This window comes from Nicotiana tabacum, chromosome 10 (assembly GCF_000715075.1).
Source record: "Nicotiana tabacum cultivar K326 chromosome 10, ASM71507v2, whole genome shotgun sequence".
Lineage (NCBI taxonomy): Eukaryota > Viridiplantae > Streptophyta > Magnoliopsida > Solanales > Solanaceae > Nicotiana > Nicotiana tabacum.
Window position 1 is genome coordinate 170,054,429 of NC_134089.1, and position 18,936 is coordinate 170,073,364.

The 18,936-nt window shown below is 34.9% G+C and overlaps 1 protein-coding gene across 1 annotated transcript; it reads right to left on the minus strand.

The window, feature by feature from the left end:
• LOC107799019 (cytokinin dehydrogenase 3-like) lies at positions 1-5,086 on the minus strand. The gene is made up of 5 exons (XM_016622079.2): positions 4,439-5,086; positions 2,796-2,923; positions 2,437-2,697; positions 577-845; positions 1-462 (listed from the first exon to the last, which is right to left on the minus strand). Exons 1-5 carry the CDS (start codon positions 5,052-5,054, stop codon positions 174-176), a joined length of 1,563 nt encoding a protein of 520 aa, XP_016477565.1. The 5' UTR covers positions 5,055-5,086; the 3' UTR covers positions 1-173.
• Positions 5,087-18,936: the final 13,850 nt, after the last annotated feature.

Consider the following 18,936-nt stretch of genomic DNA (forward strand, 5'->3'; position numbering starts at 1 on the left):
TCTAAATTAATAATTTGTATATATTCATTGATTTTTTTAAGACATACAAGATTTGAACAAAAACCAGTGGATTCGACCGAACCGGTAAACTATACTCAATATATATCCTATGCAGGCATTAATTATCCCCCATCCCTATACTATTATTATCATCTTGCCCTCACTAAAATGAGCTAAATGAAAATCTTTTGTCCTGGTGACAGAATCATCTTTGGATCAAACTGACTTTTCCTTTGTTGAAATATTTTCCATTTTTTGCCAAAATGGTTCATCCAAGCTTCCTTGGATTTGTAATGTGGAAGATACTGCTTGATGTTGAGACCAGCTTTTTCACAGTAGTTTATGATTTCTTCATTTTGTCCATCCAAAACTTCCCAGTCATTGAATCCACTAGAATGCAATAGCCCTACGCAGTAGAATGTGTCCTCTTCTGGTATCACAACAGACATCCGATCATCCCATCTGAATATTTACATAAAGTACTAATGATCAGTTTCAACCAGCAAATATCTAAATCAAAATGTTATATATAGTGAGGAGAAATTGAAAAGAAATTAAAGTATCAGAGGTGAGTACTTTTTTCTGGTTGTTGGGTACACAAGAATAGGTCCTGTGGTCTTGTTTTGTCTGAGAATAATGTCCAAGAAGACACCAACATTAAAGTCCATAATACTGGATTTTGGTACAAAGAGATTGAGCCAAGGGTGAGGAACATCCCACATTCCATTTGATTGCAGCCTTAGCTCACCACTTCTTACTCTATTCAGAAAATGTACAAATGTTGTATCTTTCTTGAATATGTGTCCAGACAGAAAGTTCAAACCTCTCATCATCTTCTGCAATTCCTGAATAAAAACATCAAATACAGTCAAATCTCTCTATAACATACTCGTTTGTTATGAATATTTTTGGATGTTATAGCGAAGTGCTGTTTTAGAGAACATATATTATAACATAACATAAAATTTGGTTTTGGAAAAGCTTGACTTTTATAGTGAAGTGTTGTTATATAGAGATGTTGTTATAGAGAGAGCTAATAGTATATGATTTCTCAACAAGACTAATTTTAGTGCATGTACATTTTTACTTTGTCAAATAAAATCTATCATGATTTCAAACTTTATAAATTTTCGAATTTTTACTTATATCAAGGAGATTGAACAGTTTATATATATATATATATATATATATATATATATATATATATATATAAACTTTTTGTAAGTAAATTTTTTTGAAAAGGGTTAATCAATTAACTAAACACCCTCACCACGATAGCTATGGCCATATGCCACACCATTTTTGTGGCTATAAAAATATATTTAGAAATTTGTGTAGTATTATAAAAACTTCTAACAAGACCTTTTATATAAATGTATGAAGTTTAAAATTAAGGGTTCAAATATAAAATGTGCCATATTTTCGCAAAATAGACAAATAAATAAATTATTACTATCACATAAAATGGGGTAAAGGGTGTACTAAACGCTATGTATTGTGACAAGAGCATAGTGTAATCTTCCCCCGTTGTGTCTAATTAGATTTAGTACTATACAGAGTACAATACAATAATTTCACCTTACAATAAATAAATATGCAGGATCGAATATACGATGAGGTTCTTAGCCTATATTAAAATGCAAAACTGCCGTCAAAATGGGTTTGACCCCTGAGGTCAGTCCAACCCAACTCGCTACTTGATAGGATTAGGTTGAGACTTTTTTAGCCCATTTAAAATCGAAGTTTATAAGCCCGGCCCAGGTCAGCCCGCTAGCCCTTGAAGCTTGACCGAATGTTTGGGTCTGGGCCGGCTTGTGGGTAAAAAATTAATTAAATTTAAATTTAAATATTTAATATTTTAAAAAGTAAAAACTAAAAAAAACTATTCACTATAAGTCCCATTCCCCAAACTATTTTCTTTTACTTAATTAATAACAAAATAGGAAAGTTTAAGCGGTCAACAATAAAAAAAATTCAAAAAAAAAAATATTACTTTAAGTGGCCAATGATCTATTTAAATATATTATTAATAACAAAACTGTTTTTCTGTATAGAAAAATATTAATTTTTAATAGCCAAAAAAAATTGACAACACTAGCAAATTTCATGAATTTTAAAATTTTTATGGAATATAATGATGAAATCAGCAAATAATGTTAAACCTAGAAGAAATATTTAAAGATTTTTTTTAAAGAAAAATTGAATCAACGGTCCTCTTAGGGCCGGGTTGGGTTGTCTATTTAAGGCCCATTCAGATGGTTGGCCAACCCATCCTAGCTCACCAAATTTAAAAGCTCACAGGGCTTGAGCTGGGCTGGCCCGTTGATAGCTCTAACAAAACACAACAAAATTCATTTATCATATTAGCAATTTTCAAATTTTCCTTTTTAAATTTCTTTATGAAGTTACACAACCTAGTGGAATAATAAATGGTACCTTATCAACAGTATTAGCACACTGATCATCATAGTACTTGACCATTTCCAAACAGTAGATAATTCCATATTTGGATATCAAGGAAATTATTTTAGATTGGTTGGAAGTTGAGAAAAAGGAAGATCTCCAATTATTTGGAGGACTTTGATTCATCATTAGAGAGCCTTCCACATAGTCCATGCCATTATTAATGGAGATCAGTTTTTCTTGGTCTTTTGTGAATTTTGAAAAATCACTATAGAACACTCTAACCCATTTCACCTGCAAGACATTAAATAAAAATTAGAAATTCTCCCCAAAAAAAAAAAAAAAAAAAAAACAAGAAAAAGGACATGAAAATGTTTGAAGAAGAAGAGTACTCTTGTTGGTGCTTTCTCCACGACAATTCTTGCTCTGGTTATGATTCCAAACTGGCCTAGACCCCCTAAAACTGCAAAAAACAGCTCCGAATTTGTCTGCTTGGAACAAGTGACAAGTTGCCCTTTACCTGAAATAAAACAAGAAACAAGATATTGAACATGATGAGTGTTTAAGTAAATAATTTTTATACCTATGTTGATGATACTAATTATATATTGTTTGTTTCGTCTTCTTGAGCCAAGGTATATCGAAAGCTGTCTCTTTATCTCCTCGGGGTAGGGGTAAGGTCTGCGTACGCTCTACCTTCGTCAAACCCCACTTATGGAATTTTGTTGGGTTGTTATTGTTGTGTAAATAATTTTTACACCATCAAGACAACCTAAAAATATTATTTGGCTGACCTAATAGTGCAAAAAATTCTTTATATATACTTCCCTTATATATATAACCTAAACTCACATAACAACATAACATTATAATACGGTAGTACATTATTTTTTCTACCTACAAGATCTTCCGGGGAGAAAAGAACTGGGATTTCTCTGAAGCGTCACATCTGATCAATGGATGCTACACACATCTTTTACAAGGAAAAAAAATAAAAACCGATAACTGCATTTTGAATATATATATACGATACGCCCTAAATATGAAAGTGGAAATTACCCAAAACATATAATGTAAAAGGAAATAGATAATTTTAAAAGAAAAGAATATTGATACAAGTTATGTCACAATATTACTATTTGGGAAATCAAATATTTTTTTCTTTAAATTATTAATTATTTTAACTTATACTAAAACTAGATTTTTCGATTTACTTGTGCATTGCAGAAAATCAAGAGAAAATTAATTATTTTTCTAAATTTATATATCATTATCATTTAGTAACTATTTTCAAGACTTATTGGAGTACTAGTAGTCAAATTTAGATTTTCAAAGAATAGTATAATTACCATTAATAAGGGTAATTTACTAAAATAAATACTTGTTAATATTTTTCTTAAGGGTATTGCATTATAATATATACTGAACAAGTAAAAGGAAATATAGAAGAGAATGATACTTTTCACATAAGTTATAAATATGTAAATAAAAAACTTGAAGAATCAATTCCTAAATTCACACAAATAATTACTAGGTGTTTTGACTCTCATATTTGGAAACCAACAATAACAACAACAACCTAAAGTAAAATTTCATAAGTGCGGATTGGGGAGGGTAGAGGGTACGAAGTCCTTACCCTTAGTCCAGAGGAATAGAGAGGCTGTTTCCGAAAGACTCTCGACTCAAGAAGAAGAAAATAAATAATAGACAATTGGTCGGTGACAGCAACAGAAGCCAGAAAAATAATATCAGCATCGTAAGAAAGGAAAACAAATGGAAAATCAATAACAATAACTAATAATAATGCCATAAAAAATAGTGTGGAAACTACATAAACAGTGTGGAAACTACATGAACCACTAACGACCCAAGGCAAAACATTAGCAGCCTAACCTCGCCCCCAGCACAACGTAGGAAAACGCTCGACTCCCTCCTAACCTACAACCCTAATGCTCGACCTCTACACCTAATTCCTATCAAGAGCCCTTAACTATTTCATTATCTCGATGTAATTACTGCCTCTATATATATTTACCTGTGATAACATCCATTTCAAGAACATTGCTAATCTGAGGACCGTATTTGAAAGTTTGGCCACTAATTCCAGCATTAGAGAGAGTTCCTCCAACAGAGAGATACAAATAATCAGTCCAAGAGACAGGTGCAAGTCCATGCTCTAAAGTGGCATGCAAAACATCAATCCAAAGCTGCTCACCTCCCACATCTGCATAATAAAACCCTAAACAACTCTCCCATAAAACCCTAATTTTTCCATTGTTATTATTCTTCAAAGAACTCATGACCACCACAACCCCATTTGGCGACATGGCTTGTCCCCTCACTGAATGGCCATGTCCTCTCGCCGCGACACCAAAAGGGACAGAAATGGCGCCATTGTTGGAGTAGTTAATGAGCTTAATAATGTCATGTATGGAGGAAGGGTAAAGAACTGCAGCTGGGATTTTTTGAACAAGTTTTCCAAAATCAGTGGAAGTTGCTATAGTGGCATCTGAAATATTTACACTAAGTCTTGTTGCAATATCAAGGTGGAAAAGAACTTCATATGGAATTGAAGGTTTACCTATGATGGACACTAAAGGGCTAATGGTGAAGAAAATAATTAAGTAACCTAGGGAATAAAGTTTAGCCATTTCTATTAATTAGACTATAAGAGAAGGCCGGGGAAAAGTGGGAAAAAAAAGGAGAATTAAATAGGAGTAATAAGTTGGTTGTTGTGAAGCTAGCTAGGAACAAGAAGCTGTATATATAGAGAGATAGGAATATTAGTACTTCCTCTTTCCCAAATTAGTTGTCATATTTTCCACAATACGTGATTTTTTAGTTATTTTTACATAAATTAAAAAATTTACCTTTTAATATTAACTAACAATTAAATTGATCATATTAACTTTTACTATCTCTTCACGTAAACACTCATAACACTACTCCAACACTATTTATTCAAAAGGGAATGTAGGAAAAAATAATTAATTCAGTCTTGAAATTTGAAAAAATTAAATATTTTAGACAACCAGAAAAGGAAAAAAAAATCACTTATTGTGGATCGAATTGAGTAGGAAATATATTTTAGGAAAACGAGGAATATTAGTATTTCCTTCGTCCCAAATTAAATATCACATTTCGCTTCTTGAAAGTCAAATTCTATGATATTTATCAACGTTTTAAAATATACTTTTATCATATTGATAGGAGGAAAATTACAATATATAGTACTTTTTATATAATTTTTTGAATATCTAAATTGTAGCTTAAAAATTGAGTTGATGTAATCTACTTTAACTTCAAAGATCAATCAAATTGACTCTTAAACATGATAATTAATTTGGAACAGAGGAGTAGCAGTACACGATTGACAAATCAGGGGAGGGCGAAATTTTCAATCGTCAAATTTCTGATATTTTTGAATTTTATGTTCACAAAATATCTTTACTTCCCTATGCGATGGATGTGAGATCAAAATTTCACCTTCTCGTCCACAAGATTATTCTCAAAGGCCACCCACTGTTTTAGTTTTTTTGTTTGGTTTTTTCTTTGAAAAAAAAATTCTTGTCGGCTGTGTGTGTGTAATAATAGTTAGTCAGATAAGACCAAAGCACGTTAGGTTTTGCAAAAGTGATTTTTTCTAAAGATTGAAATATTTGGTCAAGTTTTTTAGAAAGAAAAAAAAAATATTTTCGAGGAGGGGCAGAAACAGTTTTGAGAAATACAAAAAAATTGCTTTTCTCCAAAAACACACTTTTTAAAGAAAAATACACCTATAAGAAATTTTTAAAAATTTGGTTAAACACTAATTATTGTTCAAAATTATTTTCTAAATTAAGTAGTCAAACACAAACGGTTTATCACCAAAAGTACTTTTGAAAAAAGCAATTCTCAAAATAAACTGATTTTAGAATAATAGTGGTTCTTGATCACAATAGTAGTAGATGGAAAAGGTATAGAGTTTAAACTTTTGTTTGTTATATCTACTTAAGGAATGAATAATATCACAATTATTTACATAACACATCATATATATGGAAATAACTGTTCTGTTTGGTACAATCAGGGGCGGATTTACGTTAGGCGAAGCGGTGTCATTCGATACCACTTCGTCGAAAATCTTTACTAATTATATATATTATTTCAATATACAAATATATGTAAAGTAAGTGACATTGCAAGACAGCAGGTACCGTATGGTTTGCTGGTCGAGTGGTCAAATTTGTAGTATACCAAGGTTCGAGGGTTCGAAACTTGATTGCACAAGTATTAGTTTTGGAGGTCTTAAGCCACTTTTGTTAAAAAGTAAATCCTCATTTGTATTAAAAAGTGGAAGCTGTAAAGGTTCAAAGATTTTTTTGGTCACATAAGTGCTAAGTAATTTTTATTGTCCAAAAATAAAAATAAAAAATTCACAATAACTCGAGTTGATTTAGAACCCTAATAATGTTATTATAGTGGCTCGTTCATTTGGGCACTTCCTGTTTGACACCACTTATGAAAAATCCTGCTTACGCCCCTGGGTACAATCTTAACTGCCCTGTAAATATCTTTGGATGATGAACAGTATAAGAATCTGTATTTGGCTACTTAACCGAGAGTAATACGACAATATTTATTCTTAGTCCATTTTTGACAAATACAACAACGACGACGACGACGATCCAGTAAAGTCCCACAGGTGGAGTTCGGGGAGAGTAATGTGTACGCAGACTTTACCTCTATCCTGAGGTTGTTTCCGATAAACCCTCGGCTCAAGAAGACGAAAAAAGACAATAAATCAGGACCATCAACAAAAAACATAGAAATAATAACAACACAAGAATGACCTTTCCAAACCATGCTTCGCAATCAATCTAGAAAAAGACTAAGCAAGTGTTGTCCTAATGAAATAACGGATAGTTTAGTATAACATTCATTCTTGACCACCGCTGCCTGCTTAAGACTAAAAGCTAGTAGTGAAACTTCTATTCTGCCGCCCTGTATGTAATGGAATAGAGTACCTTATTTCTTTTTATTGGGAGCACATACACAAATGGAATTCCTTTCTTGTACGATACAAAATGAATTTCACTCAGTTACATTATCCTTAGAGAATATTTTTTCAGATTCCACTTTTTCCTTTTTTAGTGGAGATTTTGTGTAACCTCAATTACTTCAATTTTGAATTTTCAAAAAGAAAGATATATTAGTTATATATCAACGTTCCAATAAAAATACTTGTATGCATCAAAAACTCCAGGTTCCTCGGGGTAAATGCATTAAAAAAGGACAAATTTTAGCGGATGGTGCTGCTACGGTCGATGGCGAACTTGCTTTGGGGAAAAACGTATTAGTAGCTTATATGTTGTGGGAGGATTACAATTCTAAAGATGGTTGTGAGTCACCTGGGCTACGAATTTTTCCCTTGGTTGATTCTCGAAATCACCTCTTAAAAAAAGGCCCTCGGGTCCAGTCCCACTACTACTACCTCGCTCATTGATTATAACAGAGCAAATGATGGTATAGAGTAAATAGATGAAAAGCAAATAATAACCAGTAAATAAGGTCCGACACTATGCAAATGGAAGAGTAGTGTGAACATAATATTGACAACTAGCAATCGAAAACAAAATCCTATTAGACTAGCTTCACACTGGTACGAGTAAGAAATATGCTCAACTACGTCCTAACATACAACCTTAATGCTCGACCTCCACAACTTTCTATCGAGGGCCATGTCCTCGGAGATCTGAAGCCTTACCATATCCCGCCTGATCACCTCTCCCCAATACTTTTTAGGCTGTCCTCTATCTCTCCTCATACGCACCAACGCAAACTGCTTGCACCTCCTTACTGGGGCATCTAGGCTTCTCCTCTGTACATGATTCATTTCCCACATCTTGTCATCCATGGGAGTCACGCCCACCTTCTCTGAATATATCCATTTCTAATCTTATCCATCCTAGTGTGCCCGCACATCCACCTCAACATTCTCATTTTTGTTACTTTTATCTTCTGGATATGTGAGTTGTTAACTGGCCAACACTCAACCCCATACAACATATCTGGTCTAACCACCGCTCTATAAAACTTACCTTTGAGTAGTGATGGCACTTTCTTGTCACACAAGGCTCCATATGCCAACCTCTATTTCATCTACCTCACTCATGTACGGTGTGTGACATCTTCGTCGATCTTCACATCCCCCTGGATAGTCGACACAAGGTATTTGAAGCGACCTCTCTTGGGATTAACCTGCGACCCAAGCCTGACGTCCATGCCTGCTTCCTTCGGCTTGGCACTAAACTTACACTTGAGATATTCCGTCTTCGTCTTGCTCAACTTGAAACCCTTAGACTCAAGGGCATGTCTACAAACATGCAGCCTCTCATTAACGCCACTTCGCGTCTCATCTATCATAACTATGTCGTCAGCGAATAGCATATACCATGTCACCTTCCCTTGAATATGTTGTGTTAGTGCTTATATCACCCCATAACAATCGAAAAATGCTCAGAGTCGCCTCCCATTTTCCTAAATCGAGTCTTAGCTCCATCATACATGTCCTTAATCACCCTAATATAAGCAGCCCACACACATTTAGCCTCTAGTCGTCTCCAAAGAACCTCTCTAGGAACCTTGTCATATGTTTTCTCAATAAACACCATGTGCAGATCCTTCTTCCTATCCCTGTACTGTTCCACCAATCTCCTAATAAGGTGGATAGCTTCCGTAGTAGAACGACCCGACATAAAATCGAACTAGTTGTCAGATATAGACACTATCCACCTCACCCTCGCTTCTACCACCCTCTCCCAAACTTTCATGGTATAATTCAGTAATTTGATACCCCTATAATTGTTACAACTCTAAATATCCCCTTTGTTCTTATACAATGGAACTATAGTACTCCACCTTCACTCATCCATCATCCTCTTCGTCCTAAAAATAACATTAAATAACCCAATCAGCCATTCCAAATTTGCTCTACCCATACGCTTCCAAAATTCTACCAGAATCTCGTGAGACCCGGTAGCTCTGCCCCTGCTCATCTTACGCATAGCCTCCACGACCTACTCAACCTTGTTGCATATATAGTACCCAAAGTAATGGTGATTCTCAGAATGCCCCAACTCGCCTAACACAATATCCCGATCCCCTTCTTCATTCAGAAGTTTATGAAAGTAAGCCTGCCATCTCCGCTTAATCTGGGCTTTTCCTATCAATACTCTATTGTCCTCATCTTTGATGCACCTCACTTGGTCCAGATCCCGAGCCTTCCTCTCTCTTTCCTTGTCCAGTCGAAATACTTTCTTTTCCCCACCTTTGGCCCCTAGCTCCTTGTACAAACGACAAAAAGCCGCAGTCTTAGCCTCCGTGACCGCCAGCTTCGCTTCCTTCCTAGCTACCTTATACCTCTCTCTGTTCGCTCTCCTCTCTTCCTCGCATGTGCTCTCTACTAACGTGAGATACGCCTCCATCTTCGCTTCCACTTTACTTTGGACCACTTTATTCCACCAACAATAGCTTTTGTAGCGGCAGAGTAATCCTTCGAGACTCCTAACACCTCATATCACTGACCCGACATTGTTGGGACTAAGACATACATGGTTATTGTTGTATTGTTTTAAAAGAATGACAAACTTTCTAAATTTAAAAATATTTAATTTTATTTTATTATTGATGACAAGTTTTTATAGACACAAATATTATGATTGTCTAACCTCGCTAGTTTCCAAAGTCTTACTTTGCAAAATTTGAACTCTCGGTGTTATCTCATCATCCATGAGTAAATTCTCTCTATTTTAAAATAGTCCGGGGGGAGGGGGTAACAGGACCCTTGCAAATTAAGAGTATATAATTGAAAATGGGATTTTTTTTATATATATACAAAATTTTAAACTTGTTTACCCGATTTATCTAAGTTTTTCTATGTATAGAAAGTAATTAAAGTTTTTTTACAAACTATATACGAAATTCGGTAAAAATTTATAATTTATCTATAACTTAAATATAAATTTTGTATACAGAATCCGGTCAAAAACTACAATTCACATTGAGTATAATTTATATTGTATACAATTATGTTAGTTGTATATATTTTTCTATATCGGATCGCTTTTACACCCGACATACAAAATATATACAATTTGTTTAGATCTTCTTTTCGAGTTTCAATCTGAAATTCTAACCAAAATCACCTCGAATCTTCACCAAATTCTCTAAATATTGAGATATAAACTCTAAAGGATATTCCCAATCAGCGCTTTAAAAGGTTATTCTAGAACTCGCTTCGGGACTTGCCCCGGAGTGGGACACTACCAAAATGCATGCGGCTGATGTGTGGGGCTTAGTTCTGTGAAGCTTACGCCCCCAAGCGCCCGACTGTAGGCCCTAAACATGCCTAACGCTCTACGTTCAGGGCTCGCCCAACAGTTCCTATGTAAATCAAGTGTTGAATTCACTAATTAGTATTGTTGAGTCTCAAAATTCTTTGATGAAAGAACAATTAAAATTTTATTCATCTATGGGAATATGAAGATTATGAATAACTCTAATAACAAACCATGATATTGCATATTTACTAATAGAGAACATCGTGTAGGTGAATATCATTTGAACATTTCTTTTGAAAATAGATAGCCAAATTTATATCTTTACTTGCTAGATCTTCATGGCTTAGTTCTATGTCTCTCAAGATTAATAGACTTTTATTATGCTACTATTTAAAAGCAATTTTATATTTACTCATTAAAGAATAATATTTTAAATACAATATTAATAAATTTATTAAGAAACTAATTTTAGGAAGGTAAAATGTGTAGTTCTATTTGATAATACTTTTTAAGAAATTCTAATTTTTAATTGTTTGAAAATTTTGACGTTATAGTAGATTTATATTTCATAGTAACTTTTACACAATTTCATTGTTTATACTTATAAAAACATGCCTGATATTTTGTTTTCTATGAGTTTCTTTAAAAAAATTAATTTTCTTGAACTTTAATGTATTTTATATATTTTTGTTTTATTATGCTATATTATTAGTTGTTTATAAAATTTATTAAGAAACTAAAATTTTAAAGATCCGTTAAGCTTACATCCCAATGTCTTGAGGCTTACATCTCGCCCCATATCAAATAAAATGCCAGAATGTTTACCTCATATAGAAAAGGTTAACACCTTATTTATTTTAAATAAATACCATTTTAAAATATTATATTCTATAGATACCTTTTAATGTTTATAGCAAAATATCTATTTTTGGTTACATCCTCCCCTTAAGGCACTATATACACTATTTTTTTTTATTTTTCTCTCTCCTTTTTCAGATTTTTCTCTCACATAATTACCGTATTTGATGTAAACTTCTCACTCCACGTTCTCTCTCTCTCTAATTTGATACACTATATCCTCTTCCTCCATTCCAGAAAACACGAAAAAAGAGGGTAAAATTCTTCTGTTAACATTTGAGAAAATAATTGCTACTGCATTTGATTGATTTACTCAACTTTGGGCTTCTGATTCTGTAAGCTATGATTTTCAAAAAATAAACTGCTATTGGAATTTCAAACGGAAGAGAAACGCCGCTTGCGACAACAACGCCAATGGAATCCTTGGTACGATTTTCGAGAGGTGATTACTTTAGCAGCGCTTCATCTTTTCTGGCGAAGACTTTTGGGCTGCCGAGCAATCATCCGATATAGAAATTTTCTCTGGCGTAACAACGGCAACCGGAGGCAACGATGACGGCGAGACGACATTAAGGTTGTTCTTGAACAAAGACGACGTAGTTTGGGGTTAAGCAACTTGAATTTTCTGTTAATATATTTCATTGTATTTCAATGTATCTCGCTGTGTTCTATGTATTTCATTGTATTCATTGTATTATTTTTCATTGTATTTCAATATATCCCGTTATATTTTATGTATTTCATTGTATTCACTATCTCGCTACATTCCATGAATATTCATATTTTTTTTAATTAATATAATTTATGTATTCAGATGTATTATATAATTTCTCTGAAGATTGCTATGTTTTTGGGGAGTTTTTCTGTTGAGAATCTTTTTATAACTGGAAATACAAAATTTGTGTGTTATAATTGAGTTTGTTGAGTTATATTAGGAGTCTATTATGTTAATTGATTCACTTTTCGTTTAAAAACAATGTAATCCCCTGTTTCACGCCGTGAATACAGTCGAATACAATAATCTGTCCAGCTGTAATCCCATGTTTCACGCCATGAATACAGTCGAATACAAAAATATGTCTAGCTGTAATCCCCTAATTCACGCCTAGAAATGCTACTGTATTCATGAATACAGTAGCTTAAATACATCGAATACACTCTAAAAAATCTGAAAACATAGCTATAGGAAGTTGTCACACCTCCTTTTTACCCGCGCCCGCAGGGGCACAGAGGGGGTTTTTACAGTTAAAGGACAATCGAAATGGAATTTGTTTATTTATTTCAGAGTCGCCACTTGGGAGATTTAGGGTGTCCCAAGTCACCAGTTTAATCCTGAATCGAGGAAAAGAATGACTCTGTATTACATTCCGCGAACCAGAAATCCGGATAAGGAATTCTGTTAACCCGGGAGAAGGTGTTAGGCATTCCCAAGTTCGTTGGTTCTAGCACGGTCGCTCAACTGTCACATTCGGCTTATTTATCTGATTTTAACAATTATGAGCTTATATGCAAGTTTTAACTCTTTACCGATTTTATTATTATTATTATTATTATTATTATTATTATTATTATTATTATTATTATTATTATTATTATTATTTTAACAGAGAATTGCAACGTTGTGAGAACGTATCTCGAACCACGTCACATCAATGTACCCGTGGTTATCGACACATTTTGGCTCCGTTGAGATTTGGATTTGGGTCACATAAATGTGCACCCTAGTTTAAGAAAGTAAATTATTAAAGGCGCGCCTAAAACGACTAGCGTATTATTATTTTGGGTAAGGCCGTGAAATTTTGCTATACGGCCCATCCCGAAGTCTAAGTAATTTTACCAACACATATAGAGGGCTCCGCAGCTCGTGTATTTTTGTTTGTCTAGGCTCGTCTCATTCATTATTTTTTTTAAAATAATTTGCAACATCGTGGAAATGCATCTTGAACCACGTCACAATCAATGTACCCGTGATTAGCGACACATTTCGACTTCGTTGAGATTTGGATTTGGGTCACATAAATGTGCACCCGGGTTTAAGAAGGTAATGTTATTTAAAGTACGCGCCTAAAGAGACCAACGCGTGATTATTTTGGGAAATGACCGTGAAGTTCGCTAAACGGCCGATCCCAAGTTCTAAGTAATTAATACATACATTTGTGAGGACCCCACAATCTGTGCGTTTTATTTGGCGAGGCTCATCTCGTTTATTTTAAAAGGCCGATCCTAAAGCGACTACATTTTCTCTATTAAGTTCGTCTCTAAACACAAAATGAAGGTCACAACCAATTGTTACTTAACTCTATTGTATGATTTTTAAGGATGGTCTTGTGATCGAGCCCGTTTCCTACGACCAGATTTCATGCGTTATTCAGGCCAAGTTCAGCGTTCGACTTACAGAAGCGGATTCGAGTCTGATTTAACATACACAGGCTATTGCCAATTGCTTTACATGATGAAGCCAAACCCAATATATTTCAACTTTTGAGCAAATGGGCTGCCAACAATCATTATCTACCTACTGTTGACAATATTAAAACCTTCATAGCTAGTGAAACTAACAAGTTTAAACAGGCAGGTTCAATAGAACAAACTCATGCTATCTTCATCTTACTCCACTTATTTAACTAAACAGCTTGACAATAATGGGCATGCTTAACTATTCGGGAAAAGCACAGTTAACTTGGAAGTTTGATTTTTAATTCTATGCCACTAAAGTTGGTATTAAACTACTAAATTTGCAACTAAGAAAGACAAATTAATGGTCTGATACAGTCCTTATCAGATACAAACTCCACAGCCCACATTCTTCATTGGGTTATGAAGATAGACTATACAACTTATCATTTATCTACTAAATTACAAATGCACTAAGTACTCCACTACTCGAGCATTTTCTTTTCACTTTTACATCTCAGAGCTACATCACAATGTGATTCGAAAGTGTACCTGGCAATAGACAATAGAAGAAGAAGAGGAGGATCAGTAGAGCAGTAGCAAACAACAACAGCAATACCCAGCAACACAGTAACAGAACAACCCAGTAACAGATTAGAAAGAAAACAACCAGCAGAATTCCAGCAGCACCCAATGAAACAGTAGCAAATAACCAATAGAAAACTCAGGAAAAACCAATTGAAACCCCAGAAATACCAACCAGCAACACCAATGAAACAGTAACAGTACTAGTTCTGATATTCAACAGTAAAGAAAAGACCTCACTTTTCAGTTTCTTAGCTCTCAAACACTGAACCTTTTAGGATTAAAAACCAGCCTGTTTTTTTCTCAAATTACTGAACTCTTAAATGTTAAAAATCCAGCCTAGACTCTCTGGAAAAAAACTGAAAGAAAACTGATTTCTCTTCTCCAAAAAACCAGTCCCCACAATCTGTCTTAAATGACTCTATTTATAACCCAAAAACAGGCCTGCTATCTCTGCCTTGAAACTATCAGATTCTAACTGCCCATCCCCCTTTGAATCCCATTACTTAATGTCTTCTTGTTTGAAGTTATTTTGTTCCCCACACTTGCATGTCTTGTTCCCTATTGTTTCAATCAAAACTATGGGTTATTATAATATTCCTATTAACTCCCATACTATCATGTCATGTTCCCCATTGATATTAAACTAATGGTATCTATTATCCACTAAACAGACCCTTAAGTTAGTCCACTTGCAGACCTGTTAAATCCCAAAATTACCTCCTTAACCCCTGTGTATTACTGCCCTGCCCTAAGCTTCATTTATCTGTTATTAAAACTCTATAAGTTGTAACCCTAACAACTGATTTCTAATTGATCACTAAATTACTACAGCTATAATCCAATTCCCACTATCAAACTCACACAGTGATTCAAAGCAGAAGACCGGATCATTTCAAACATGGCATCAATCAAAGGGAATGAGTTGATCATATTGGGAACCAATCCTGATCAACTCAGACCCAGTGATTGAGCAGGGATTCAATAATACAAGCCAAAATTGAAGCAGTATGAATCAAGGTGGGAGGTTCATGCGAACAACTATAAAGAACAGGAGGTCAAACCAAATACAGGGAATGAGCAAACACAACTCTAATTCAAATATATAAAAGATGCAGAATGGTAATCATACTGGTATGAACCAAAGGTTGAACTATTATCATGTTAACATAACATTCAAGCCTAAAAGACTAATCGATGACGCTTATTCAATTGATTACACAGGCTATAACATTTAGCAGTTAACAACAAACAATCAGAATAAACAGACCAACAAGTGATTCGAGTGGTATTGACAAAAACAGGGAATGGCCCAGTTCCGAATGTGTTTCTTATTTCACTTGTTTTTCTTTTCTACTATTTTCCTTTTTAATTCCTAATTACCAAAAATTCTAAAATAAGTTGTAAAAACCAAAATTAAATTAAAAAATATTAATTAAACCTAAATAATAATTGACACCCAAGATTAAATATTAATAAAAAAACAAAATCACACAATTGGACAATAAAACGACAAAAATGCAACAAATACATATTTTGTGATTTTCTTTCTTTTAAAAAACAAAACATGGTTCAGTTAATTCCTAAGTGCACAATTAAATCCTAAATGTGCATGTAACATATATTTTTGTATTTTTAATTAATTAAAACAAGATAAACATTCACAGACAAAAATACAAATAATTATCCAAAGATGCCACGCAAATTCTTAAAATTGTACCTATAGGACATTTGTTTTATTTTTTCTTTCGGAGTAGTTTCCGTGAAGCAAAAATCACGTGCTCACAGCTGCCCCTCTTTGTCCGAAAACACGAAGGGTTTTCGTGCAAAGATAAGGTGAGCGGATACGGGCGATTTTTGCCCGTTGGACTACTTCATGTGAAGCATTTTTTTTTGAAAAATTTAACCGAACCTTTGCTTCTAAGGTTTCCTACATATCCATGGCTAAAAGGGAATCAGGTTAATGTAGTTCGGGAAGTTTTGGTAGCTGGGACTACCATGGGACTGCAATTTTGTTGTTACTACTGCTGCATGTTGTTACTACTGCTTTCCAACCTTCTTATTACACCGTGCTAAAAGAAAACAATAAGCTAGACTAAACTAGGGATTACAACATCTTATCTATCTTCAAACTTGCTCTTGTAGTCTTCCTTTTGATTTTTGCAGCGGAATTTATGCTGGGGATATTTTGTTGTAACCCTCCGCTTTACTGACTTCTGTCTTGGAATTGAGTGTAGTCCTCTGTTCTACAGGCGGGCTCCTGACTTGTTTTGAAATGTACTCCTCTGTTCTACAGGCGGGCTCCTGACTCCAACAACAATTTAAAGATAAAGCAACCTCCATTCTCCAGGTGGGCTCCTGACCTCATTAACAACTTAAAGATAAAGCACCTCCATTCTCCAGGCGAGCTCATGACTCTGTCAACGACTTAAAAATATACTACCTCCATTCTCCAGGTGGGCTCCTGACTTCAACTATAAAAATATAACACCTCCATTCTCCAGGCGGGCTCCTGACTTTTACTACGATTTAAAAAGATAATACCTCCATTCTTCAGGCGAGCTCCTGACTTCGTCTAAAACTTGAAATGATAACAACCTCCATTCTCCAGGCGGGCTCCTGACTTCCAACACAACTTAAAAATATAATACCTCCATTCTCCAGGCGGGCTCCTGACTTCAACTATAAAAATATAACACCTCTATTCTCCAGGCGGGATCCTGACTTCAACTATGAAAATATAACACCTCCATTCTCCAGGCGGGCTCCTGACTTCGTCTACAACTTGAAATGATAACAACCTCCATTCTCCAGGCGGACTCCTGACTTCCAACACAACTTAAAAATATAATACCTCCATTCTCCAGGCGGGTTCCTAACTTCAACTATAAAAATATTACACCTCCATTCTCCAGGCGGGCTCCTGACTTCGACTATAAAAATATAACAGCTCCATTCTCCAGGCGGGCTCCTGACTTCAATAACTTCTTAAAATGTGTTCTATTGCCATTGTTCCTTCCTGCCTCCTGAGCCCTTTTCCTTCTAACTTGACTCACCTTCTTTCAAAACTGCTTCCCTCAAAACTGATGTTTCATTCCTCTGAAGACTGCTGGGGATAACACCGGTGTTTCAAAAATATGTTATTCTCCTCCTTCAAAGACTACTTCTCTTAAAGCTGGTGTTCTCCTTCCTCTGAAACTACTTCCCTTAAGATTTGTGTTGTCTTCCTCCTGAAATTGCCTTCTTTAAAACTTGTTTTGCCTTCTCCCAGAAACTGTTGGGGATACCGCTTCCATCAAAACTTGTGTTAGACTTCCAGAAAATTTTCGAAATGAGAGAAAATTTTCTGCCCCAGTCTGACAATCTTTCTTGTGGCATGTCTTTCCGTCATCAATAACATTTCCTGTCCCTGCTTCAAATCAAAGAAAATTTGTTAGTTTAAAACGTGGGGGGACATTCCTGCTGGGGATGGTTTTCCTTTTTCCTTTTTTCATGTTCTGCGTTGTTCGACCGCCTTGGAACTTGGCTGATAACTTTCGACCTTCTTGATGCTTCTGTATCCACCCACTTCTCGATCGTTGTTTTTCACTTTTACTCCATACTTTCCACGACATCTTAGAACAATCCGTCATTTGGTCTTATAATGACGTCTTTCTTGTCCCGTCACATTATCTTCGGCCTGTCTTATCCCCATTTACCTTGTCCTATGTTAGCGACTGGTAGTTGGCTTTGAAAATCCTTCTTAAAAACAAACTACCATAAATATCTTTAACCAAAAGAAATGAAAGATGATGACTTCAAAAGATAAAAAGAAAAATCTTCCTAAAGAATTGTTTGAAGACAAAAAGGAAAAGGACTTATCTGAATGGTGTAACCGATCTCAATGATCATGTCATGCATTTCGGCTTAATCAACCCAGTCTATTGTATCACTAAATCTTTCTGATGGTCTTACTTTGCATTTCAAAAGGTCCCGCAACCCAATTTTTTGCCGAATCAACATCTTTGTTTTGCTTGATGCCTCGACGGATCATTTCTGTCAACCTTACCTCGTTTGCCCACTTTCAATTCCTTGTCGCCTTATAGTGTCCTTCGAGGGGTTTTCACTAATAAGACTCTCTCGTTTCTCTCAACTCCCATCGCCTTATGGTGCCTGTGAAGGTTTTCACCGATAAGACTCTCTCATTTTATTTCTCTCATCTTCCGTCGCCATATGGTGCCTGTGAAGGTCTTCACCAATAAGACTCTCTTATTTTATTTCTTTTCAGCTAGGGATTGGGGTGTTACTGACAAGATTCTCTCATTTCATTTCTTTTCTGTTGGGGACTCTCTCATTTCATTTCTTTTCTGCTGGGGACCAGAGTGTTACTCCAGAC

What these genes read in the sequence shown, in the direction of transcription:
- LOC107799019 (XM_016622079.2), bottom strand. Translation starts at nt 5,054, where the DNA reads ATGGCTAAACTTTATTCCCTAGGTTACTTAATTATTTTCTTCACCATT. An exon ending in TGAAATGGATGTTATCACAG is followed by an intron (nt 2,924 to 4,438) that starts GTAAATATATAT and finishes GTTTTATTTCAG; the next exon opens with GTAAAGGGCAACTTGTCACT. An exon ending in TGGAGAAAGCACCAACAAGA is followed by an intron (nt 2,698 to 2,795) that starts GTACTCTTCTTC and finishes AATGTCTTGCAG; the next exon opens with GTGAAATGGGTTAGAGTGTT.